Genomic DNA, 26,984 nt, shown 5'->3' with positions numbered 1-26,984 from the left:
TACTTAAAAACTCAATAAAGAATGAAGTCCTTGTATGAGGGCTTCATATTCAGCCATATTATGAGTATATGGAAAGTCGAGTTTCAAAAAGTATGAGATCATTTCACCTTTTAGAGTGATAAGTAGAATGCCTGTACCTGCTCGCATCACATTTTTTGGGTCATCAAAGTTCTTCCATAACTGTTCGCACCTTACCCCGTCCTTGGGGGCATCTAATGCGAATCAGCAATTTTTTTTTTTAAATTAAGGTTTTGAGAAAAATTTTCAAGAGAAAGGGATCCACCCGTCAGTACGAGGTCCAATCCTACCACCTTTAACAAGGGTAATTGGACCAAAGACTAATGATTATTTGGATCATCTACGAGTTATTGATGCAAATCCTATATGCTTGTGCATTGAAGTTTTGGATTCAAGAATCAAAGTTCATCTTGAATAAGTGACTTGTTCTTGAAAATAAATTCCTTGAAAAATTATTTGAACAGTTATTTGAAGACTGGAGGGTTTTCAAATTGATTTGAAAACCTTTGTTTTGTCATTTGTTTTGAAATCTACGATTAAGGATTTTGAAGATTGAAATTGAGTTCTTTGTTGTAAACTCAAGATGATTTTTGGGTTGAAATTGTGATGATCAATTTTTTGAAAAATGGTTAAGTTACCTTAGCAAACAAAATTGATTTTGAATTCTCCTTTGCCAAATCATGTGATTTGGTCTAAGATATTAGAAACTTGGGATTTGATTAGGGTGAGTTCATTCTTTTGATGAAATATATGTTCTAAATTGTTAAAAAATGTGTTGTTTTCTAAACAAATTTTGGCCAAGATTATGAATGCATTGCTTGTGTTTTCTTTGAAAAATAAGTGAAGTTTACAAATTCTTGTTGCAATATGATTTAGTCACCTTTTGGAACTCAAATTTGGATCACTTAATTTCTTGAGAAAGTGCATGTGGTGCTACTGGCTTTGAGTGAGTGTGAATGTATGAAGTGGGAAAGGAAACTAGATGATACATATATGTTTCACTCTCTTATAATCTCTCAAATTCATTCACTTGGAACATTCATGCTTCACTCTCTTATAATCTCTCAAAGTCCATTACACATCATACAATCTACACATAAAGATTGATTTTAATTAAAATGTAAGATTTTCTTTAAATGTGGTTATCATATATTACACATCATACAATCTACACATAAAGATTGATTTTAATTAAAATGTAAGATTTTCTTTAAATGTGGTTATCATATTATTAAATACATGAATTAGAGATACAGTCCATAAGCTTGAGACTTAACATAAAATTATCAAAATGATGAAGAATATACAAATGATGTCAAAATCATAACCTCTTGATGACTTATAAGAAAGTCCACCAATACTAACAAACTAATGCTAGTTTGAAGGATCTTAGGATTTTCACTAGTTCCAATGTTAATCTCTTCAATTGAATCATTAAATAAGGAAGAAGAATGTTCTTGTTTCTGAATCTAAGCGAATTCCAATAATTCCAACTCGAGTATTGTCGTATGTTCTATTTCACCTACTATTTTTTGATAAATTCTCTTTGGGGTAACTTTTGAGGAAAAAGAAGAAACTGAAATATGTTGAGTTCCAACATCTTGTAAAGAGAAGGGTAAAGAAAAATTGAATAAAATTAAAATTAATAACAAAAAATTACTTGCATTGCATATTCAAAATTTTTAGTTCATAGGGGGCTCCTCTCATGAGACCAAACAAGTACAAGTTAAGATTACAAAATTCGTGGGAGGTTTTAAAAACAAAGGCAAATACTATCAGCCAACAAGATCTTCTTCAAATTTCTTTAGTGTATCCCAATCCTTTGGTGTTCATCTGAAAAGGAGATACTAATCGGCTACATGATGCTATCATTATTTTTCCTGAGGCTAGTGAATGGATGGTAGCCACCATCCATTCATAAGCTAAAATCCCTTATGGTTTCTTACGAAATGAGCATACGAGGATGTTTTTGGTAACTCAGATGACTGCTTGAAATAACATAGGTACTCTCGGATGATTCGCATATCTCCATACTCAGCATTTATTCTTCCAAAGGTCCTTCCTTCGTCATTCTTATCCTTGGGTACATTCACCAAATCAATTGGCCTACAAAGCACTGGTTGTACCAACCTCTCGATTGGATCTTCAGCACACACGGTAATGACTGATGGGCCAAAATTCAATTTGAGAAATTTATAAAGAGTGGATGAGATTCCTCGTACTTCGTGAATCTAAGGTCGTCCCAAGAGCAAGTTATATGATTGTGGTACATCCACTATATGAAGATACCTTTGTTATTCATGCTTTGGCCATCATATCCGTTGATCTTGGTATCATCAAGGCGATACTTGTCTTTACAAAATCTCAAAGCTTTAGCCATGATATCAGGACAAATATTTAAACTACTTCTTCCATCGATCAATACATGTGACACAATCATCTTATTAACTTGGACGAGTATGTAAAGAGTATATTCATGATAATATCCCCATTTTGGGAGGTTCTTTTTTGAAAAAGTAATTAATTGGTCCTTAGAGGCCCGAATCAAGTCTTACTCAATCATACGTTCTTCCAAGGGGATGACATCATCCAAATAGCACGGATCCTCGTTCCAGGAGTCATCTATTGACTCATCATCGCTGCTTCGTAAGAGAAAAGTTTTTGAAATTTTGGCAGATTTTTAATATGAACTTTCTGCCTTACTATCCATCATACCAATAAAATCTAGAGGTTTCTTACCTCGATTCATCATCATAATTTGGTGTGAATTGCTTCCATCACAAGGTCGGATGTGCTCCTACAGATGGTATGGAAGTGGAGTGCGTGTGGTGATTGTAGCTACTGTCGCCTTCCCGTGATCAAGAAATGGATTCCAACCTTAAGTAGGTTAGAGATTTTACTTTAATTCGGTTACTACCTAGTTAGAACTTCATCTCTTCTTGCTTAAGTTCTTTTAAAGAGGTGCTTGTGATCATTTGTGATGTTAAGTGAATGTGGATGTATGAATGCATTGATCCTACATGATTAAAAAGAAATCATTCATTCCTCCCACAACATTCATCTAAAAGCATTTCTACTATCACATACATCTAAGTTTCTCATTTTTATTTATAAAATTATCATAAGTATTTTTATGAAAAGAGAAAAGGTTTTGAAAATGGAATGAGTTTGTAGACCATCAACATGATTCCAATATTAGGTCGTCACTTAAGTTTTGGTCTTGGCGAAATTGACAAATGAGAAATTAAAACCTTAGATCATGGGAGAAAAATATTCATAAGAATAGAAAACATGAAAGACTTTAATATGAGAGGATTAGGGAGAAAGAGAGTGAGAGAGAAAGAGAGAGATTTTAAAAATCACAAAATAAAAGATTTAAAAGAGAGAGAGAGAGAGATACATATATGTATACATATTTATACATATATACATATGTATATACATACATATATAAAAGCTTATAAAAAGGAAGTATTAACTCAAATGAAAAGGGAGAAGAAGATCTTCGAAAGAGAGAGAGAGATTTTAGAGAGGAAGATATTTTAGAGAAAAAGAGAGATTTTAAAGAGAAAGGAATATATATAAATATTTGTAAAAGAATATGTTGAATCATATAGAGAGAAGGACAAAGAGAGCTAGTCATGTGCACATATACGTATATAACATGTATATATATATATATATATGTCTTCATGAGAGTTGAAATAAAAAAATAACTTAAAAATATCCAACTTCGATTTTTTCTATGTAGGCCGAAGGGAAACTTGGACTCATGCAATTGCCTAGGCTAAGTCTTCAAGGCCTCATTAAAGAGAGTTCTTGCTTCCAAAAATCTTTTGAAAACATGAATCTAAATATTTTTATACATGAATATAAATCCATAATTATTTCATTCCTTACAAGAAAGTATGTTTCTTCCATCATTGGGTACGAAAGAAAATCAAATACACATGAAATGAGGAGCAACATAACAAACCGCTCATTGGGGTTCTTAATCAGGTGATTAAAAGAGAAACTAAACGTGAGAATGACATGAAGATGCATTTTAACATGTACATATTTGTGAATGACTTTTCCTGGTTGGACAAATTCATACCTCAAAATCAATATAATAATGAAGAAAAATCTCAACCCAAACACTCATTCTTGTTGTGCATTTGCTCAGTAATTAAGGAAAATTAATACATCATGCATGAGTGTAATCACCCCAAATTTTTCTAAAAGATTATGATGTTTTATCCAAGCACCAAACTCAAATTTAGATCCAAATTAAATCTAAAATACAACTTTCATATCCAAATTAGATCCAAAACCCAAGTTCATATCCAAATCGATCATTTAAGACCCATTTGCCCTTCCTTTTGACAAAAAAACCTCCCTTTAGAGGGTAATTTTAGTATTTTTGGTTGGACAAGACCAATTTACCCTTCCTTTTGATAAAAAAATCTCCTTTTAAAAGGTGATTTTAGTCTTTTTTGGTGGACAAGACCAATTTGCCCCTCCTTTTGACCAAAAAATCTCCTTTTAGAGGGTGATTTTAGTCTTTTTGGGAGGACAAGACCAATTTGCCCTTCCTTTTGACAAAAAAAATTTTCTTTAGAGGGTGATTTTAGTCTTTTTGGGTGGACAAGACCCATTTGCCCTTCCTTTTGACCAAAAAACCTCCTTTTAAAGGGTGATTTTAGTCTTTTTGGGTGGACAAGACCCATTTGCCCTTCCTTTTGACAAAAAAACCTCCTTTTATATGGTAATTTTAGTCTTTTTGGGTGGACAAGACCCAATTGCCCTTCTTTTTGACCAAAAAATCTCCTTTTAGATGGTGATTTTAGTCTTTTTAGGTCAAAAAATTTAAATTTAGGGTTTTGACTCCAAAATCTTCTATAAATACCCCTCATTTTGCCCCCTCTTGGGTAAGATTGGCCCTTGGGAGATACTCTAGTGTATTCTCGCTTGAAGACTTAGAATTTCTCTTGAGCTCTCTCTCTCTCCCTCTTCCTCTCTCCATTTCCCTCTCCAAATTGGAGTAAGCTACAACCCTCTTAGAGGCATCATCTTGGAGCTTCACTCAAAGGGGATTTTCTATCTTCCTTAGATCATTTCTCATTAGAGGTATGTAATCATCATCCCTCTCATTTCTTTCTCTCATCTTTATCTCCCCATGGCCAAAGGAGATAGCACTCAACCTCTTTTTAGAGACAAGAGGCTATGCTCAAGTGCACCAGGAGTATGAGAAGATGAGATGCTATTTTATTTTATGATTAAATCATGTTCTTTCAAATATTCTTGTTGTTGTTGTTATTTTTCATTAATATGTTCTTATTATTATGCTATTCCTTTTTCTTGAACATAGTCTTGTTGATTGTTTTCATTTTCTCTTCTCATCTTCATCTCCCCATGGCCAAAGGAGATAGTACTCAACCTCTTTTAAAGACAAGAGACTATGCTCAAGTGCACCGGGAGCATGAGAAGATGAGATGATATTTTATTTTATGATTAAATTATGTTCTTTCAAGTATTCTTGTTGTTGTTGTTCTTTCCCTTCATGAATATATTCTTGTTGTTATTGTTATTTCCTTTCTTCAATATAGCCTTGCTCTTGTTATTTTCTTTTCTCTCTTCCTCCTCTTCCCATAGCCAAATGAGATGGCACTCAATCTCTTTTTAGAGACAAGAGGCTATGCTCAAGTGCATTGGGAGCATGGAAGGATGAGATGATCTTTTATTTTGTGATTGAATCATGCTTTCTTTTTTATTAAATATGACATTGTTTTTCTTTCTACATTTTCTCCTTATCTTCATCTCCCTATGGTTAAAGGAGGTAGCACTCAATCTCTTTTTAGATACAAGAGGCTATGCTCAAGTGCACCGGGAGCATGGAAAAATGAGATGATTTTTCATTTTAATCATGTTCTTTATTTTCATTAATACATTCTTGTTGTTCTTTTGCTTCCTCTTATTTTCCTCTATTCTCTATTTCTCCTTGACCCCCCATCTTTCTCTCTCTATGCTTTCACTTTCCATTTTATAAATTTTCATATGTGCATGAATACGTATGTACATGTGCTCCATTTCATCTCTTTCAAATATTTATTCCTCTTTTCAAGACAAATATCTTCTCTTATAAAATTTCTCATATCCATATATACGTATGATATTTTTATTTTCCTCTAAAATCTCTCTTTCTCTTCAAATCAATACATCTTTTTCTCTTAAGCTTTCATATATGTGTATATGTGATGGTATGTACATATATATGCATGTCTTTCTCTATCTCTCTCTCTTTCTTTTCATAAGAGTGTTTTATCTCTTGTATTCTTTTTAACATTCTCCTCTCACGAACTTTCTATTTACCAACTTCAATAAGACCACAAACCAAGTAATGACCCAAAATCCCTATCATTTTTCAAAAATTTTTCCTTCTTATATACAATAATTATAACAACAAAAATCTTAGATGTATGTTGTGGTAAGAATGACTTTAGATGAATGTTGTAGGAATGTTTTACATTCTTTCAATCATGTAGGATAAATGCATCCATGCATTCTCACCCACTTTTTTTCACTTATGATCACAAACATCTCTCCAAAAGAACTTAAGCAAGAAGGGATGAAGCTCTAGGTAGGTGGTAACCGAATTAGAGCAAAATCTCAAACCTACTTAAAGTCTTAAGAGAACACTAAAGTGATTTCACAAGCTCTTCAAATGATATTTACTAGTTTCACTTTTTCCTCAAAACATTTCACATTTTCAAGCAACTCTTCAAGAACCTTTTCAAAAGTTTGAAACTTCAAACTTTCAATATTTTCTACACCGCATATAGAATAAAAAAGATGTTTCAGTTAAAACGAAATGCATCAATGATAAACATAGCCCTTGGGTTGATTACCCCCGGTAAAGATGCCGGGAACGGTCGATCCTCGTACCGACGAGCGAGTCCCTTTCTTTCCTCTTTCAAAACAAAAACCTTATTTTTTTGGAGCACTCCAAAACCAATGAAAATTTTGGGATAATCTCAAACATAAGTGATGAGTAAAGCAATATCACAAGCATATTTTTGAAAATAGATGAAGAAATGAAATTTATTTTGCCTTGCTCATATTCCTGATGCACTCAAGAGTAGCTCTCGGTTCCGGATAAAAAATCTTTAGAACTTTCTTGCATGGCCATGAGGAGGTGGCAAGAAGAAATGAAAAAAAATTGAAAACAAGAGAAGGACTACATACCTGGAATATGGATGATAGTAGGAATGAGTCTTTTCTTTTGAATGATCCTAGGGTCACCTTTGATGAACCTCCAAAATGCTGAAGGTGTTTTCCCCGAGAGATATCCTCGTGCTCCCTTGAAGAGTTGGAATTTGGAGAAGGTTGCTCCCAAGGTTGGAGAAGAAGAAGAAGAAGAAAACAAGAAGAGAGAAATTGAGAAAGAGAGCTAAGGGAACACCCTAAGCCTTCAAATGGGAAAGCACTAGGAGTTCGTCAAGGGTGGTTAGATCATGTTCAAGAGATAAGATTATAGGGATATGGATATTTATAGAGAGTTTTGGAGTCAAAATTTAAAATTTGATTTTTTTTTAATTTAACAAGATTTTCATGTATTTTTGAATAATATTATTTTGTTTAAATAGGTTTTGACTAAGTGGGATTGGACATTAGCCCTGCAAATACCCCTTTGGGGTGTGTGCAGGGTTAATGCCACCCAACAGTGCCAAAACCGCCCCAAGGGGTGGTTTAGCTTGAAAATGACTGGTTTGGGCGTCGGTGAGTGATTGATTTTTTTAAATAAAATAAAATGAATAAATCAATAAGACTGTTCATATAAAAAAACATAAAACCCTTTTTTTGTTAAATGTGTATAAAAATGGTTTTTGTTATAAATGGTGGGTCAACTCCATTTTGAGTGATTCTGGGCTCATTTTAAATCTGGATTGGGTTCAATTGGTCACTGATGCATTCCAGTGAGTGATTGAAGCTCAAAAGCACATCTTGGCATGAGAACGAAACATAAAACAAAGGAAAGATCCGTGCACGCACGCACAACACTCATAGCATCAAATTTTGTTGTTTTGATCTCGGCTTTAGATTCTAAGTTTGAAATTTTTGATTTAGATATAAACTTAGGTTTTAGATCTAATTCGGATCTGAGGGTTGGATTTTGGATTTGAATCTTGCATCTAAAGTCGGGTTTTAAATTTTAATTTTGAGTTTGGGTTCAGACAATGGTTTAGAGATTCGTTTTGGATCGAATAGTTGCGAGTTTGTTTTGGGTCTAGGATTTAGCTTAGGGTCTAAAAATCATAATTGAGAAAATAAAGTACAGTCTTGTTGAAAAATTTTGGGTTGATATCAGCTGCATATACAATAACGGTGGATTGACTTCCTCTTTGCTGCTCTTTACGTGCCATTAAAATTCAAAAACCTAAAAACGACTTCGAGAGTGACAGCCTAAGAACTGGCCAAGATTGACAAACTTAATGGAACCAACTTTCATGCATTTAAACATGAGTTGTGTTTGCCTTGACACTTGAGAGGATAATTTATGTCATCAATAAACCTTTTCCCACCTTAGGAGACAAGCCCATAGATGAGGAAAGGAAAACATTTGATGCACTTGAGACTGATGATTTGATGACTAAAACCGTAATGTTCGTCTTCATTGAAGATAACCTGATCAGGGTACTTGAGGATTACTCAATAGCCAAGGAGATTTTTCATGCTATCTCATCAAAGTATAACACCACTACTACAATGCATGTTTAGTTACTCATAGAGCAATATAATTCATGTAAAATGAAAGAGTTAGATAGAGTAGTTGATCATGGCAATAAGATGTTGGTCTTAGCTAAAGATCTAGTTGTGATAGGAAATTCGATTTCAGATAACATTCAGATCTGAATTATCATAAATAGTCTACCTCCTTCCTGGGATATAACAGTCACTGCCTTGAGTCTTCAGTTTGATACTCTAGTTTTAGAGAAGCTCATGATTCAATTAGCTATTTAGAAAGAACACCTGGCCAAAAGAAAGAATGTAGAACTAATGTTAGTCTAGGATAAACCTACTAGTAGTCATATACCTGTAAGACCCAAACAATTTAAAAAGAAAAATGTAGTACTTGAGGTTCTTAGAGACCTCAAGGACTTGTAATAAAATGCTACAAATGTGAGAATCCTAGGCACAACAAGAAGAACTGCATGACAAAGTTCCCAAAGAAGAAAAATAATAGGAGAAAAAATCAAGGGAACTACAACAAAAAAGTCATTTGTGTTCTATCGAAGTGTCTATCTGTAGATGAAGAAAATTCTTGTTGGTGGGTAGATTTAGGGCCACCCGCCACATAGCTAAAATGAAGGAAGGTGTGGTTTGTATGGAAGACCTGAGTTTGAGAGTACAAAGGTCTATGAGAAATAATTTATATTGTGATGTCATAAGAGTCGGGTCATATCAACTCAATGTTGGGGGCACTAGTGTCATTCTGAACGAGGTTCCATATGTTCCTTCTATGAGGAAGAACCTAATGTTTGTCCTTGCTCTGACTGAAAAAGGTTTTGAAGTTTGTTTTGTTCTAGGAACATGGAATATATTCAAACAAAAATATGTAAAAGAACATGGCATATTTAAGCTTACTGAAATTAATAAAGCTTCAGCTTCAGCTTATATTGACTATGCATTAAGTGTGAGTGCGAACTTATGGCATTAAAGATTAAGCCACATAAGCATTAACAAGATGAAGACTCTAGCACAACAAGATATATATGATTTCGTGAAGTGGGAGTCTTGTTTATATGGAAAGATGGCAAGGAAAGATTTTTCGTTTGAAGTAATTCATGTTACTAATCTATTAGAGATTATCCATACTGATATTTGTAGACTTTTCAGGGTCCAAACACATAGTGACACGTTATATTTCATAACATTCACTAACAACTTCTCAAAATTTGGTTATCTTTACTTGATCGAAGCACTTGAAAAATTTTAAGAATATAAAAATGAAATCAAAAGACAGCTTGGAAAATACATCAAGGTTGTAAGGTCAGATCAATGATGAACATACATCAAATGAATTCATTGAATACTATAAAGACCTTGGAATTAATAGCAAAAAACAATACCTAAAACACCACAACAAAATAGTATCGCTGAGAGGTATAACAGAACCCTCTTAAACATAGTAAGATCCATGTTAGTAGGTGCACAATTACATAAAGTATTATGAGGTGAAGCTGTATTAACAACTATGTATACTATAAACCGAGTGCCCTGCAAAGCAGTCCCAACCACTCTTTATGAGAGTGGACTAGTGTCAAACCAGATCTGAGACATCTCAGGAGATGGAAATTTGTAGCCCATGTAAAAATTCTAGATCTAAAAATAGATAAACTATATAATAGATTTGTGATGTTTGTTTATTGAATATCCGAAAGGATCTAAGGGCTACAGATTATATCATTCGACTATGTAACTTATCGAAAGTAGGGATGTAGAGTTCTTAGAAGAACTCAATAATAAGGACAATGATCTAGTGAGAGATCAAACCGATCTACTATATGATCTGAATTATTCAAAGTAACAGTCTGACGATGAACCGACTAGAAAACAGTTTGGTAATGAACCAACTGATTCAGGTACCTCATCTTCTCAGACTTTGTCAAGTCATAAAAGTATTTATATTTAAATGATTATTATGTATATCTAGCAGAGGAGCTATGCTATTTAACATATATTGAGAAATGTTAGACAATTTGACATATGATGAAGCAATAAATTCACATGAATCGTCAGATTGAGTAAATGCTATGATGATGAAATTGAATTCGTAAAAAATAATAAAGTTTGAGAATTAGTAGATCTTCCTAGAGACAGAAGACCCATTGGGTGTAAATGGATGCTAAAGAAAAAGTATAAAGCTGATGAATCAGTCAATAAATTTAAAGCAAGACTAGTGGCAAAAGGTTTTTCCCAAAATGAATAAATTGATTATTTAGAAACCTATTACTAGTTGCAAAATTTGTATCAATCAGAATAATTCTAGCTATCGTAGCCTTCTATGACTTGGATATTTGTCAAGTGGATGTAAAGACTATTTTTCTAAATGGGAAGTTAAAAGAAAAATTACATATATCACACAACCATAAGGATATGCCATCGATGAAAACAAAGACAAATTGTATAAGTTGAAAAAATTATTGTGAGGCTTGAAGCAGTCTTCTAGACAATGGTATTTTGCCTTTCATAAGATAATCACTAAGCTAGGATATGTAGCAAATCAGCTAGACCACTTTGTATATGTTTGAAAAAGTGGGAGTCTCTTTGGCATCCTGTCATTATATGTCGATGATAATTTACTGACAGGAAATGATAACAAAATGATATTCAAAACAAAACTTGGCTGAATTGAAATGAAGGACATGGGTGAAGCATCCTATATACTAGGTATAAATATCATTCGAGATAGAAACTAGAGGATTCTATGTTTGAGCAAAGAACGATATATTGTTTATACCTTAAATAAGTTCTAAATGCAAGATTGCAAACCGATTGGGAGACCTATAACTAAAGGACAAAATCTATGTAGAAGTGATTTTCCTAATGAAGGACAATAGAAGTTAAATGTTCCATATGCATAGGCCATTTAAAGCTTAATGTATCTAATGCTATGCATAAGACCTGACATAAGCTTTTCTATTGGTCATGTGAGTCGCTACCAAAGTAATTCTGATTAGCCTTACTGGCAAACAGTAAAAAGAATTTTTCGCTACATTAAAAGAACAAAAGAATTGAAGTTATCCTATCAAGCTGATGAGTTAACATTAGTTGGCTATTTCAATGTCGATTTTACTGGCTGTAAAGAGGATAGTAAGTCCTCATCTCGATATGTATTTCTCTTTGGAGATGGAGCAATAGCCGTCTTATAAGAAATATGAATGTATTAATCAGTACACACAAGAAACAAATTATGCAGCATGTAATGTCACAACTACCTTTGTTGTCTTGATAAATCGGTTTTTGAAAGACTTGAAGTTAGATCTTGTTAGATTTTGATCATGAACTAGTTCAACTATACTGTGATAATCAGACAATGTTATCTTTTATGAAAAATGAAAATGTTAACTCAAAGAGTAAACATATAATAGTGAAATGCGATTATGTTCGTAAAATGTTTGAGAACAATTGAATCTTAGTTGATTACATGTCTACCAATGATATGGTAACTGATCCCTTAACTAAAGAAATTTTTGAAAATCTATTTACCAAGCATGTAGCCCATATGAGGCTAAGATATATTCAAAGGTTATGGAGGAAAGCCATTAAAAGGAAAACCTCACTACAAACCTTGAATAAATTTAAGTCGCGATGGATAAACTAACTATGGAAAACTACGTAACTAGAGATTAAGGAAATCTGCAAATAGTGGAAGCAAACTGATGGTCTCATGACCAAGTGGGAGATGACAGATAGTGACCATGAGCCCTATCCTTTTCTCTCGTAACTATGAGGGGCCCACTCACAGTTACAAGATTAAACTTGAAAACTGTTTTTAAATAAAAGAATTTTATTTGAGATAAACATCGCCTTTGCTCTCCGACTACCTCTCACTGATCATAATTGTGTGTTGGAAAAAACCTATGAGGCTGGTATATAAGCCCATAACTGCTCAATTTAGGGTTTACTTTAAAGATATGAACTTGTCGAGCTTCATAGAAGCAAACCGGTTGATTCCTATTTCGTCTTCTTCTTCATTGCCTCTTTTTCTTCCTGTTTTCAGCAGCTGCTACCTGCCTCTTTTGGTGCTTCTACTAATCGTGCACTCATTCTGAAGACTTAGTTGGTGATCTTGTTTAGGAAACACAGAACTGTTCAAGGGCGTCATTCTGCTGCATCATCTCCAACACACGCCTAAACGAACAACAATGCCATCCATCGTCCACAAAGATGTAGGAACATTGTTGTTGTCTTCTGCTCTTCCACCGACCACCTTGGTTGTTGACAGAACATGTTCCAACATAGCGATTTTTGCAGCGATGAACTTGCGAGTGGTGTTCTTTTGTTGTTGATTTCATCCATTGGCAAAAACCGGTCCTCTATCTTGATGGAGTACCCACCATTGGTGTTGAACACTTTTGTTCTATTGCCTAGACCTGTATTTCTGCTCTTCTCCCCTAATGGCATTCTGTTAACTGGTTTTTATGGCCATGTTAATTAGCTTCCTATACCACTTTGGTGTGTCCTTTTTTTTCTGTCTTTTGGTTTTGAGGCATCTCTGCTCACCTTTTCTATTTGTCTAATTGTGTACATCATGCAGTAACTTTCATCTAATGAGAACATGGAGGAAGAAGACTCTAGTATGTCATCAAACTGGTATCTTCACTTTTTTTAGTAAATCTTTGTCACATGCTTTTCATGTCCAGTGTTTGTGAAGGTTGCTCTCAAACTCAAAATTTTTGTTCTTTGGTATCTTCCATTGTTTCGAAAGCATCATTGGTCTTGATTCAAGTGCCAGATCACCTCAAAGAAAATTTCCTCATGTAAGAAATGAAGAAAAGAAAAAAAATATTGTCATTTGAACTCTCAATTAAAAATACAAGAAACATTGTTATTGGCTGTCTTATAAGGATTGTTCTTGGGTAGTTATTTTGATATCTTCATTGTGGTAGGTTTTTCGGCCTCACATTCAATAGAACGAAATCAATAGATTTTGCATACCTAATCAGTTGAAGTTTGATGACGTTTTTGACATAGAATGGCTCAGATGACTTATTGAGAAATAGTTAGATGTTCGACATGATGAACATTGAAAAACATACCTTTGAAATACTCGTATAAGTGAACTAATGATTTTTTTTTGGAACTTTCTTGGCATCCTTGTGTAGATTTTTTTTGTATTTCTTGATTGATTTTCTTCTACGGTTGTTTTTTATTCTTCCTGTTTGTGTTTTGAGTGATTTGTTTGGAAAGCTTACATTCTACATTCAAATTAATTGCTGTTGTATTGCACAATTTACAGGTTGAGTAAGGTAAGGAGCATATGGCAGCTTTTTTTGGATTGTATCTAAATCAGTTCCAAAATCTAAAACATATTGCATTTAAATTGTTTGTTATACAGGAACAAAAACAGCCAGCAGCCTGTGCAGGGGGTTTTAATCATCCATCTCTCTCAGCTTTTTTGAAGCCGGGCATGGCCAAATATGGTAGCATCCCTACGGATGGCTACAGAATCATCTCCCATTCAAGGGTGGAGCTAGAAATTTTTTATGAGGCGGACCAAATTAAATTTCTAAAATTTGACTAGGTCCGAAATATCATTTTTCAAATTTTTTATATAGAACAAGTGAAATTTTTTAAAATTTACATGTAAATTTTTTTTTATATGGGGCCAGGGCCCATGCGGGGCCCTACCTTGCCTCCTCCCCTGCTCCTATTGCCATTTATGATGTTAATTTAGATCATTATTGGTGCAAAATGGATCAGTAATAGTGCCGCTTCACTAATGTGTGTGTTCTATAAGTAATTCTTTACAGACACCACTTTCATTGACATTTTTTTATCCTGGGAGTAGTTGCATCAATGAAGACTTCACTAACACATTTTCCTTATTTACTAATGCTTATTGCCCTCATTCGAAGAACATATTAATCTTTTTTTAAGTTTCCTAACAACTGAAAGCTTTGACTGAGTTCTGCCATCTTGAACAAAATAATTTATGTAATTCTATGTACTGTCATGGATTACCAATTGGTTAGTGGTGCCTTAGCTTTGGCAAGTTTACCATATGAAAACATGATAATTAGAGGTGGGCATACGGCCGGGTACCCAATGGGTACTCGGCTTGATTGGGCCTGGGCTCGGGTTTTGAGCCTGGTTTGGGCTCGGGTTTTGGGCATCAGGCAAGCCTGGGCCCGATTCTTATAGCGCCGGGCCGGTCTGATGCCCAGACCAAATAATAATGTGTTATTACTTGTCCAATGTGATGCCTATTTGGGATTAAAAGGTTTGTCATAATGGATAGAAAACCAATTGACAATCTGTCATTTTTTAGAGTAACATTTTTAACTATTAGTGCTAAATATTATGATTAAATCTTTCGAATGGTATCAGGCATTAGAGGTGGATCATGCTTTTACAATATCGAGGTAAGGGAGGGAAGGCTGGTCGATGGTTGAGATTGAAGGTCTTTCTATGTTGTGGGGAATAATGGATTTTATTATCATGTGTGCATGAATTATTTGATGAGGAAGAGATCATGCGCAAGTCATCTTCTAAAGAGCAATAGGTTACCCTAATTAAGAGGCTGAATGAAGAGGCAGTAGCTCTTTGTTATGATTTTGGTTAATTTGCTTATCCAAAGCAGAGGCACACATCGATCTTACACAACCAATTAGTTGAACCTAGTTAGTAGTACTTAATTTCACCTTGCTTTCCATCATGAAGGTTGGAGCTAAAACACATTGAAAAACTTTTCTGCTATATATCCTTTCAATCTTCATTTAAGATCAAAATCTTCTGAAAACATGATGAGTTGCTTGTTGATTAGTTGCAACCATTGAGCTCAGGTTTGTTTAGAGGTCAGACGCTCCATTGAAACCACTACACTAACTGCTTGAGGAGATAGAACTTTCAAATGAGGGGTTGGGGAGTGTCCCACTTTCTAATTGCACAGTCACTGCGAATCCAAGTAGCTAATGAGCAGCACAAGCTGCCCATAACTCAATAATTTTGAAAATCATGCTTTGCTAATGCATGGATTTAGCCATATCTGTAGTGGTTGAAACCAAGGAATCTACAAACCACTCCTTTGTGAAGCCAATCTTGACTCAGTGCCTCAAGCCTTGGGTGTGTGGGCATGGAGGTTATTACAAAAGTGTCATGACATTTTCAGATTCATGGAATAGTCACAAAGTGTTTTTGAGGCAGATTTGTGAAACAATCTCATAGTATCCCTAGTGCCAAACGACCCCAAAATAATCAATTTCGTGAGACAGACATGAAATTTGACTTCAAGTCGGAACATAATACAAAACTCTAATGTTGGCTAATTTTAAGTTCTGCTCATGTTCAACTAGTTGTCTCTCCGGATAACTGTATGTCTACGAGAACATCGACCACATAAACATGATGATGGCCTCCAATTTGGTTGTGCAGTGTTTTTGTCCTTGGTTTTGGTTAGAGATCAGGCAAATACAGGAATTAACATGCCATACCCAGTTCCTTCTAGCCGGAAATAAGATCAGGTCAGCCCCTTTGAGTGCCGTCTAATAGCATACAATATTCCCTGGTTCTCATTGTGTGTGAGAGAGAGAGAGAGAGAGAGAGAGAGAGAGAGTAATTCATTTGTAGCAAGCAGCCCTCCTTGTGGATCTTACCACTAAACCGATCAAGTGTATCAGAACTTTTTGTAAAATGCCACCTAAGTTTTATAAAACTTTAATGTGAGGTTGACATTGCATTCATATGAACATAAACGGGGAAATGAACGGCACAAAAGTGCGCCACACTCTCTCTCATTTATTTCTAAGTTAATGTTGGATATTTTCCGCTTACAATTTACTCTCTGAATGAGTTACCATTGTGAATGACAGTGATTTTACGCATCTAACCATACTTTCTGTGAATAAACGCATAGAGAGGCTATGAAAAAATATAGTAGACTTTCTTGTAGTCAGCTGGAGCGTGATAGTGGCTTCGTGTGCTATTGGATATCTACAATGTCCGGGCCCAAGCTGTGTATTGAAATGAAAACGATGGAGATATTGCCTTGGCAAATTATCGTCAGTTATGGCCGGATCCAAGTGGATCCGGTCCATGATCTATATATGTGCTTTGAATTTTCCATTTCCCACCTACTTTTGCAGGTGGACTTGTCCGATTTAAATTTGTTTTATATCTTGGATAGTGATTTCTCAGCTACGCATATGCTTGCGCTTCTCTTCCCATAGGGAAGCTAGCCAGGTTAGATAAGGCCCTACTAATTACCAAGAGGGATGCACTCAGGGCGTCAAAAGGGCGACGTGTGACGGTGGTTATATGAATAGGCTTGGCAGCACTAATGACACAGTGGTACCATTGTCAGAGTCATTTGTAGTGTCCAAGGGAGAATGGGGCGAGGTGCCTCAAAGCGTGTCCCACATAAAGTGAAAAGAAGAAGAGGAGGATGAAGAAGAAAACACAAAACGAAATCTAAAATGTGTCGCAAATTTTACACCAACGCATGTTTAGATGACAGTAAACATGAAATGAGGAATATTGCAAGAAGATAAGAAAATATAAGACTAGATCCCCAAGCTTGAAGGGCAATATGAAGGAGGAGGTCTCTAATATCTATAGAATGCGTGACATATGTACCCTTTGACTTGAAATTTAAGATGATTTTTCCCTTAATATAGGAAACTATCTTCCCTCTTGGAAGGAATTGTAGTTCTTCGTTTGATTCCTGAAGTTGGTATATTGTCTTTTTAGTTTCTTTGAGTCTTTGCAGATCGATACAGGATACTGACCGCAGATCAATGCACTGTAAATTGAAGGAAAGAAGCTGAAAAAATTGAAACCATGCATACACGTTCGAATTGAATTGACCATGTTAAATGATTCCTTGGCATATGCACCACAGGTGTGCAGTGCAATGTGACTGAACAACAAATAAAGATGTGCATATGTACTCCAATCGACGCAACGGTAGATTATGCATGTAAAAGGGGAAGCAAAAGAGAACTATGTACAAGAAAATGATGAAATTTTTAAATTTTGGCATCTAAACGAACTTGGGCGACTCCCGACTAGGATCAACGAGTCTGCCAACCATGCCCAACAACAGGTGAATTTAAAACGTTCATCCCAAAAGCGTATCACGGAAACCAAACACGAGGGGGAGTCTCGGGACTTTCAGTTCCAGCAAAGAAAACGGCCACAGGCGGCAGGCCCCTTCCCATGATCGATTATCATTGATCATCCGTCCAAAGGAATCTAAGGCCCAAAAAAGCAAGTGCGGTGTCTGTCACCCAATTTATTGCCGCTGTTTGTACCTTGAACTGACAGATCCGTCCGGTGGGTCACGGAATCCTTTATCCCGGTCTCGGGAACATGCAGGGATCCCTTATTTCGCTGTTCATGGACCACACAACCAGTAGGCTCTCTCTTGGAGGAATAAGTCAAGAAGGGCAAGATGGAGACGCCATGTGAACGAATGGAATCATAAAAGTGGGGTTGTACGGGACTCGTTGAAAGCGCGCCGAGCCCCTTCACATTCTTTTTTCTTAAATTCTTATATGCGCAGGTCAGCAGATGCCTACTCTTTCCGACTTGCCGGAAGGAGCATCAAGATGCACCAACCGCCTTGCGAAGAGCGAAAGCATATGCCATCGCTCCTCTGGAATCAGTCGGACATGAGGTAGACATGTGGACCTACACTCAAGGTCCACATGTTACTCAACCTATTTACAATGGTTATTCAATCTAGTTAAGAGAGAAAAACAAAGAAAAAAATACGTGAACTATTACAATACTAGGTACTTTTTTTTTTGCAATTTGTACTACTTTGAAATAAACTTTGAAATGATAAACAAAATAATTTCTCTTTTTTTTTTCTTAGTGATTGGATTGGATAGCTCTTATAGGTGAATTGAGTGACTTGGATATATATATATATATATTGATCTCAAGAAAATGATTTTTTTTTTTTGCCTAGATTATGAGGTGTTGGAATTTGTCGTATAGATCTAGCAATATAAATGCAGTTTCATTATCATATTCGGCAGTACAGCAGGTTGGGGTTGTGCTTTCACTGTCGGACACCTTGTTAACCAAAAATGTTTCAAAGAAAATCGGTTCGTGGAACCACATAGTGACTGATGTGGGCAATTGCCCACACAGTCTCTTAATTTTCTTTAATTTTTAAATAGACATCTTTAGACATTTTTTATACTATATATAACTGGCTCGCCATATATTAGTATTTTTAAACAAATGCCCCTCCAGCCAAGTTTTGTGGCTCCACCATTGGTCCGACACGACTTAATTTCCCTCTTGGGCAAAAGGCAGTGCCTCAATGACGGGTTCACGTAATATATACATATATATATATTAAAAGTATTAAAGGACCACTTGATGCTATGGACGTGCATTTTTGATTGATGAATAAATAAATGGGGACAAAATGGGCTCCAAATACTGTCAGCCTGTACGATGGAGTAGTTAATTTCCATGAAATATTGCACAAGCAACGGTCAGAATTCTATTTCGTTTCACATTTCACCACTTTAATTAAGTTTCTTGTCTCCGGGAGTTATTTTCATAAAAGTGATAATATATATGAGCTCTTAATTTATGTCCAAAAGTTTAAGAAATTAATAATTGGACAATTGAATTTTACGTCCTCGTATGAAGTTTAAGAAATTAATAATTGGACAATTGAATTTTACGTCCGTATGATCCTATCCATATATATAACAAAAGGACGTATATAAACTTTTTGGGTTGATTCTTAGGCTTTCTGTCCATCTGTTTCAAAATTGTCCTTAAGGGCCAGTTTGATTGCCCCGGATTACATAGTAGAAGGCACACAAAAAAACCACGATTTCAAATTTTGTCCCTTCCCATCAAGTGCTTGAACAAAGTCTCAAAAGTAAGAGTACGAACTTTTGTCCACGGAAAAATTTTAGGAGTTTAGGGCTTCAACTTTTGTCCATGGATAAATGAGAGAAAATTACGTGCGTCATGCACACCGTGCATGCAGTAAACAAGGAGAAGACATAAAGAAATGTCCTCCATAATCTTTTTACTTTTTTGCATTTTTTAATTCAGTTTGAACTAAAAGCATTTTAGTCATTAACCATAATGTGCATAAAAATTTGTGCACCATTGTAGCACATATAACCAAATTGGTTAAGGTCAGGAAATGGGTGGCCTTTTTGGTTTCTTAAGACGGTCATGCTTTAGAACTTACAGAAATTGGTAGCGTAACTTGTTGTTTGCGTTTGATAGATTGCAACAAGAAGTTAGAGATTGGTGAACTTACAGAAATCCCTTGGAAAGGATGGTTTTATTCACCAAAAAAATAATCATTTGCCTCAATCGCTTAACTTATTGTTTGCGTTTGATAGATTGCAACAAGGATTTAGAGATTGGTCAATTTATAGAAATGCTTTGTGATGCCCATCATTAATCCCTTGGAAAGGATGGCTTTATTCACCAATAAATAATCATTTGTCTCAATCGCTTGATTCACTTGATCTTCACGTTCTAGTACGAACAATAAATAAAAAGTACACTATCTCCTTACGAGATGAACGATCTAGAGACAAGTGGGCTGGGGGGTGTTTATCGTCTCTCGATCGCAATCCTCGGTCACTTGGAATTGACAACAAAAATTAAAGAGAATATTGTCTTAAAAAATATAGAAAATATAATTTAAAAAACTAGTAAAATATTCCTAAAATTAGTTGATGTAGAGTTGACATATGGATTCCTGAATCCTTTGCCACCATTGATTTCATTTGAATTGAATATTTCAAGCTGGTTTAGCCTAATTCTGACAACACTAATTAAAGTGATTATTGCAAACTGCTAAATTTGGTTAAGAATTATGGCTTCCTACTGAAACATTAGAAAGTAGAGAGGATTTTGGAAATAAATAAGATACATAATTTTCTTTCATTAACTAATTAAAGAGAAGCAATTTCTGCGTTGAAATTAAGTCATAAGTATCAATGCCAAAAAGACCTTTTTAGATGCGTAAACAAAATGTTACTATATATAGAAGTCAGATATTCACCAACTTTCTGGTTCACAAGAGCTTGATGCACATGGAATTTTTTTTTTTTCTGTTTGTAGTAAATTCTTAGGCCGTGCAAGTGAAATATCGCATCCCCACATATTGCATACATTAAAAAAGTATGTTTTGTTGTTATAAAGTGGTCAAAGAAAAAATGTTTTCCTTTTTTGCTAAACAAGCTAAAGCTTTCACTTGTACGCTCTTCAGAGGCACTGATTCATAAATGCCTATTTGCGTAAGTTGGTCACCTCATGATGGCATCAATAATGTGGACAATATACCTTGGTCCCCCCTAACTTATCTTTCATATTTTCGTGGCCAATCACTTGCAACAATGCCACTTGCCGAGCAGTGGTGGAGCTGCCCTGTGGCTGTTAGCTGTGGATATTATTTCATCAGCGTTTACTCTCTTACATAGGTTAGATAAGGCTCTACTAATTACCAAGAGGGATGCACTTAGGGCGCCAAATGGGCGATCTGTGGAGATAGTTAGCAACTATACCCAGCGTAAAGCACCATGACACTTGCCCCTAGAAATTGGCCAAGGGAACATATGTCATGCATAAGGAATTGTGCATGACACAACTCAGTGCACATGACCATCCCTCTGCTACATGATAGAGGAAAACTTTATAGTATAATCTGGTTTAACTCGATCAGGCAACCTGAGGGTAGATCACTTGGTGTACTTACTTGAATGCCTAGAAAAATCTCCTTGGCCATTCACTTAACAGCCGGGAAATCACTTGAAGAGTTGAGGATAAGGTTGGCTGCATTAATGACACAGTGGTACCATTGTCAGAGTCATTTGTAGTGTCCAAGGGAGAATGGGGCGAGGTGTCCCACATAAAGTGAGAAGAAGAAGAAGAGGAGGAAGAAGAAAACACAAAACAAAATCTAAAATGTGTCGCAAATTTTACACCAACGCATGTTTAGATGACATAAACATGAAATGAGGAATATTACAAGAAGATAGGAAAATATAAGACTAGATCACAAAGCTTGAAGTGCCATATCAAGGAGGATGTCTCCAATATCTATAGAATTGCGTGATAAATGCATCTTTTGACTTGAAATTTAAGCTGATTTTTCCTTTAATCTGGAGAAATTAGCTTCCGTTTTGGAAGAAATTGTAGTTCTTCTCTTGATATGTTTGTGCGTTCTTCGTTCGATCCCTAAAGTTGGTATATTGTCTTTTTAGTTTCTTTGATTTTTTGCACATCGATGAAGAATACTGACCGCAGATCGATGCACCGTAAATTGAAGGAATGAAGCTGAAAATATTGAAACCATGCATACACTTTCGAGTTGACAATATTAAATGATTCCTCGAACGTTACTGTGTGGCAGCTGCTCCAATCGACGTAACGGTAGATTATGCATGTAAAGGGAAAGGAAAAGAGAATTATGTACAAGAAAATGATGAAATTTTTAAATTTTGACAGTGACAATATACTCGGCCCTTGGTGTTAGGTTACGAAATCGGTTTCCCATGCCTTCTTCGACCCTTGATCAAGCTGGTCAACGCGTTCTCTATAGATCAATCATCCAAAGAAAATGGGTCCATCCGGCTTAATTTCTCTCTCCCTTCACACGAGGTACCTCATCTCATACATGAAAGCACATAAAAAAAAATGAAACTATTAAAAGTTTGGTTGATTGTAAGGTTGTATTGATTACCGTAGAGAGAAGATGCACGATGATGTGAGATCACAGCGGTTCTCAGGAACGCCATTTTGAAGTCTGACTGCCTCCCGCCTGCTGATCAGACCTCAATTCGACGTTTTTTGACAACATAGTGTAGATTTGAGATCCACAATGGTCAGAGTTTATGTTGAAATCTACAGTTAGTTGAAATTGTGGATTTATGCTGTGTTGATTGTAGATTTCTGCTGTGTAGGGCATTTTTATCAGGAACCACTTTTTTACTTTACTTTTTCCAAAGCTGGTTCTCTTTCTTTTTTGAATCCTTCATTCTGTGCAGCATTCGATCGGTAAAAATTTTACTTCGTTTCACACTTTACCTATTAACAGATAACAATCTAATTAAGTTGCTCGTCAATGGGAGTTATTTTCATAAAAATAGCCATATATATGAGCTCTTAATTTGTGTCAAAAAATTTGGAAAAGGATACAAAATCACATACATAATTTTTAGGATGATTCTTACGTTTCAACTCTCATTCTCTTCCAAAATTGTTCTTTAAGAGGTTATGTGGTAGCTGGAACATTTTGTGAGTGTTTCATAAATCGAACTCAAAGATTGAAATAGATTCATGGAATAGTAGAACTAGGCGCCAATGAATATGTTCCAATCTTTAAGTCCGATTCATGAATCACTTACAAAGCCATTTGCCAAATGACCTCTATGAGTAAACCTATCGACTCTGTTTTGTAAATTATATAATGGAGGCCGAATTCTCTAAACTTTAAAGGACAAATTTAGAAATTAAATAGCTAATTAAGGACCATTATGTACATAACCCACTTTTTGAGTTGAAGTTCAAAACTGTGAGAGTGCATTACATGAGGCTGACCTTTAACGCTGGAAAGGAACCAATATTGATTGAAAGTACAGCGATTCCTTTGTTTTTCCTGAATAAATTACTTTGGTACCTAAATTAAGAGAAAATATAACAATCATGAAAAAAGAAAAAAGCAAATTTAAAGGACCTTGTGATGCTTCATTTAGAGGCTCATAAGAGCTTATATACACTCAAGGAAACATTTTTGTTATTTGGAGTAAATTCATACGTTAAAGAAGTAGTCTTATTTGTTAGAAAGTGGTCAAAGATAAAATGTCTTATTTATTTTTAATGTTATTTATAATAAGCTCTTCATCATGGCGGTAGAACAAATACGTAAGTTCAGTTGAAGATAGAGTTCAAAATTTTAAACAGATGGAGGAAATGCATGCGACATCTAGTTGGGAGGCTCATACGTTAAAAAGAAAAATGAAAGAAAATCCAAAGACTTTAGGTTTATAGTATTTTGACTTTCATTGAAAAGTCAGTGCCTAATAGAAATATTAATGGAACAGAAATCAAAATTAACCACTATATTCCAGCAGAAAATTAAGCGAACCTAATACCGATAGGGTTGATTTATTTGTCTACATAGAAAACAGATATTTAGTGTAAATAGGAATGTCATTTCCTTTCTCTCACTCTCATAATAGATTATGTGAAGTCAATGCGGAAGCCTCACCGATGGATGATGATCGATGCCGAGAGGATCTCACATGAGCTTTATCGAGTAACGTATACTTATATAATGGTGTTCACAATCGGGCAGTAAGACAGTTCACACATATGATATAAGAGGATTGAATCATGTCCTAACATATAATCTTTTGTTAGGTTTTGTTAAGTGCGGCAAGTATGACATTGGAGATGAAAGTGTATTATAGATCCAAGCCTTAAGGCATACCACCGGCAGTTTTTCCAATGCACACATTACATTATCGATTGGGAAAAAAGAAAATTATGCGTCACGTCCACCTATATTTTTTACATATATTGAGCACCGGATAATTTTTCACTTGTGTAAAAATGATCACTAGTCGTAAGATTCTAGGAAAAGTTAAAAAAAAATGCCCATTGTCGATCCAGAAAAAGGAAAATTATAACTAACCATCGATATTTTTTTACATATCTTGAGAACCAGATAAGTTTCCACTTGGGTAAAAATGTCAGTATCCTCATAATAACATGCGCATTATATTCACTTCAATGCGTTACCAGAAGCAGCACTGCACTGGCTGCGCCGTGATTTCATCCAAAACATGGGTTAAGGGAGTTGTATAAATATCACATGGGGTTTGCACAAAACCCATCGGGCACACTAGTAGCTAGCTAGCTTCCTCATACTAGTGTTCAATACTTAGCAAGGGAAGGAGAAAGCAAATGGGGAGTCTCGCCATGGAGGGCGACAACCACGACCAGCCACTTCAGGTGGTTATGTTCCCATATCTAGCCTTCGGCCACATCTTCCCTTTCGTCCATCTCTCCAACGCCCTTGCTGCTAATGGCGTCAACGTCACCTTCCTCACCCTTCCCTCCCTCGTCCCCAAGATTCGCCTCTCCCTCGACCCTAACATCCCCATCCTCAGCTACAAACTTCCCCCCATCGACGGCCTTCCGTCCGACGTCTACAGCACAAACGGCTGCAGCGAGGTGCTGGCCGAGCTACTGAGGCAGGCAATGGACGCGACGCGGCCACAGATTGCTAAAATACTCGCCAAACTCTCCCCTCAGGTCGTTGTCTTTGACTTCGTCCAATGCTGGGTGCCGGAGGTGGCGGAGTTGCTCGGTATCAAGTCCATCTACTTTTGTGTCTTCAATGCCATCAGCATTGCTAGCACCATCCTCTTCGGATTGACACCTCACCAGAGGCCATCGCTCTGGCGGCTGAGGTTGCCGCCGAGAGAGCTGCTCTCCATGTACCTGAGGGTGAAGCCTTATGAGGTGCGTGGCATGCTCTCCAACGCCCACGGCTCCGGCTCAGAGGCCTCCAACTTCAGCCGCCTGGTCTCCTCTGTGGCTTGCTGCGATGCCATTGCCGTGAAGAGCACCTACGAGATGGAGGCGCCTTCGATTAAGTACCTGTCTTCTCAATGCCGGAAGCCAGTGCTGCCCACCGGCGTGCTCCTGCCGAAGGCCCCAGCTGGAGACCTAGAGCCGAAGCTGGCCGAGTGGCTTAACAAGTTCCCAAAGGGCACAGTTGTTTTCTGCTCTTTCGGAAGCGAGTCGTATCTGTCGATGAAGCAGATGAAAGAGCTGGTTGCGGGGATCGAGATGACTGGATTCCCGTTTCTGGCTGTGCTGAACACTACCGCCGACGCGCCGAAGGATAGGCAAGAATTGGAGGCGGAGATAGGAGAGAAGGCAGGAGGAAGGGGGATGGTGAGCAGCGGGTGGGTAAACCAGCCACTCATTGTGAGGCATCCGGCGGTCGGCTGCTATATCAACCATGGTGGCTGGAGCTCTATAGTGGAGGCGGTGGAGGGAGGGTGCCAGTTGGTGATGTTGCCGGTGAAGGGAGACCAGTACCCGAACACGAAGCTGATGGTCATGCAGCTTAGGGCCGCAGTGAAGATCAACAGGAGAGCTTGGGATGGGTGGTTCACCAGGACGGCCGTAAGGAAAGCAGTGAGGACCGTAATGGTTGAAGGTTCGAAGAAGGGGAAGGTGGTGAGAGCCAACAACTCCAAGTTGAGGGAGATCCTTCAGCAGGAGGGGTTGCAGGAAGACTATACGAAGGGCTTCATAACCATGCTCACGGAGTTGGTAGCTTCACTATGAAGATGGTCAAGTTCCCATCACGTCCATGCATGCATGGGATCTCTCTCTCTCCTACTAACGTTGAATATGTTATTTCTCTCTCTCTCTCCCTCTCTCTCTCTCTCTCTCTCTCTCTCTCTCTCTCTCCCTCTCTCTCTCTCTCTCTCTCCCCCCTTGCTTTGTAAACCAGGTGTCAATTCCCATGCATGATGCACGCAACTGTGTAGTGTTTTCAAGTGTATGCAGTGGTAACAACAGTGTTGTCCTTAACTTTCTTTACTGTATTTAGTTCTGTGTTTTTCCCACTGCAATTTGACGGCTTTCATCAAAAGTTGGCTTCACACAAAGTTTCCTACTTCTTTGCATTGCTAAATTGTGAGACTTAAAATAGGAGGGGGGAGGGTCTGACCGTAAATCTATTGTTCTCAAATCTAGAAGCTGTCAAATCTGAGGCTATCAAACACCTCCTAAAGGCTACCATGATACAAATTGCAAACCAATGTGTATATGCAAGTTGGCGATGAAATAAAGTCCAATAACCAACCATATGTGAGGAGAAGTTGGAACATGAATTTATCTGAATTGAGCCAACATCTGAATACATATACATTGACATAGAGTCCGACTTTGGATTTTGGCCTTAAACAATTCCGTCATATCGTTTACATAGATTAGAATCTAGTAAGTGAAACTTGATAATGCCTAGTTTTTCCAGCACCAACTCACAATCGAAAAACCTGTAGGAGGCTAGGAACCAGCTGACCAAATTTCTTGCCATAATCTAGAAGTATAGATCTTATGCTTTTTCTGCTTTTGCCAACAACTTCAACGGATTTTTATCTTTACACAAGAAACGGACATGCATATATTACTACTACTTCACCTAAATTGACTTATAATCTCTGCACTAGTACTAATCGCGC

General features: G+C 36.6%; 1 protein-coding gene across 1 annotated transcript; it reads left to right on the top strand.

Moving 5' to 3' along the window:
* The first annotated feature begins 24,684 nt into the window (after window positions 1-24,684).
* On the top strand, window positions 24,685-26,082 carry LOC116248567 (anthocyanidin-3-O-glucoside rhamnosyltransferase-like). Its single transcript, XM_031621441.2, has one exon. The coding sequence runs from the start codon at window positions 24,685-24,687 to the stop codon at window positions 26,080-26,082; it is 1,398 nt and encodes a 465-aa protein (XP_031477301.1).
* The last annotated feature ends 902 nt before the right edge of the window (window positions 26,083-26,984 follow it).

Source organism: Nymphaea colorata, chromosome 2 (genome assembly GCF_008831285.2).
Source record: "Nymphaea colorata isolate Beijing-Zhang1983 chromosome 2, ASM883128v2, whole genome shotgun sequence".
Classification (NCBI taxonomy): Eukaryota; Viridiplantae; Streptophyta; class Magnoliopsida; order Nymphaeales; family Nymphaeaceae; genus Nymphaea; species Nymphaea colorata.
The sequence above is the reverse complement of the archived record's forward strand: the minus strand, read 5'-3'. Positions and strand labels throughout refer to the sequence as shown.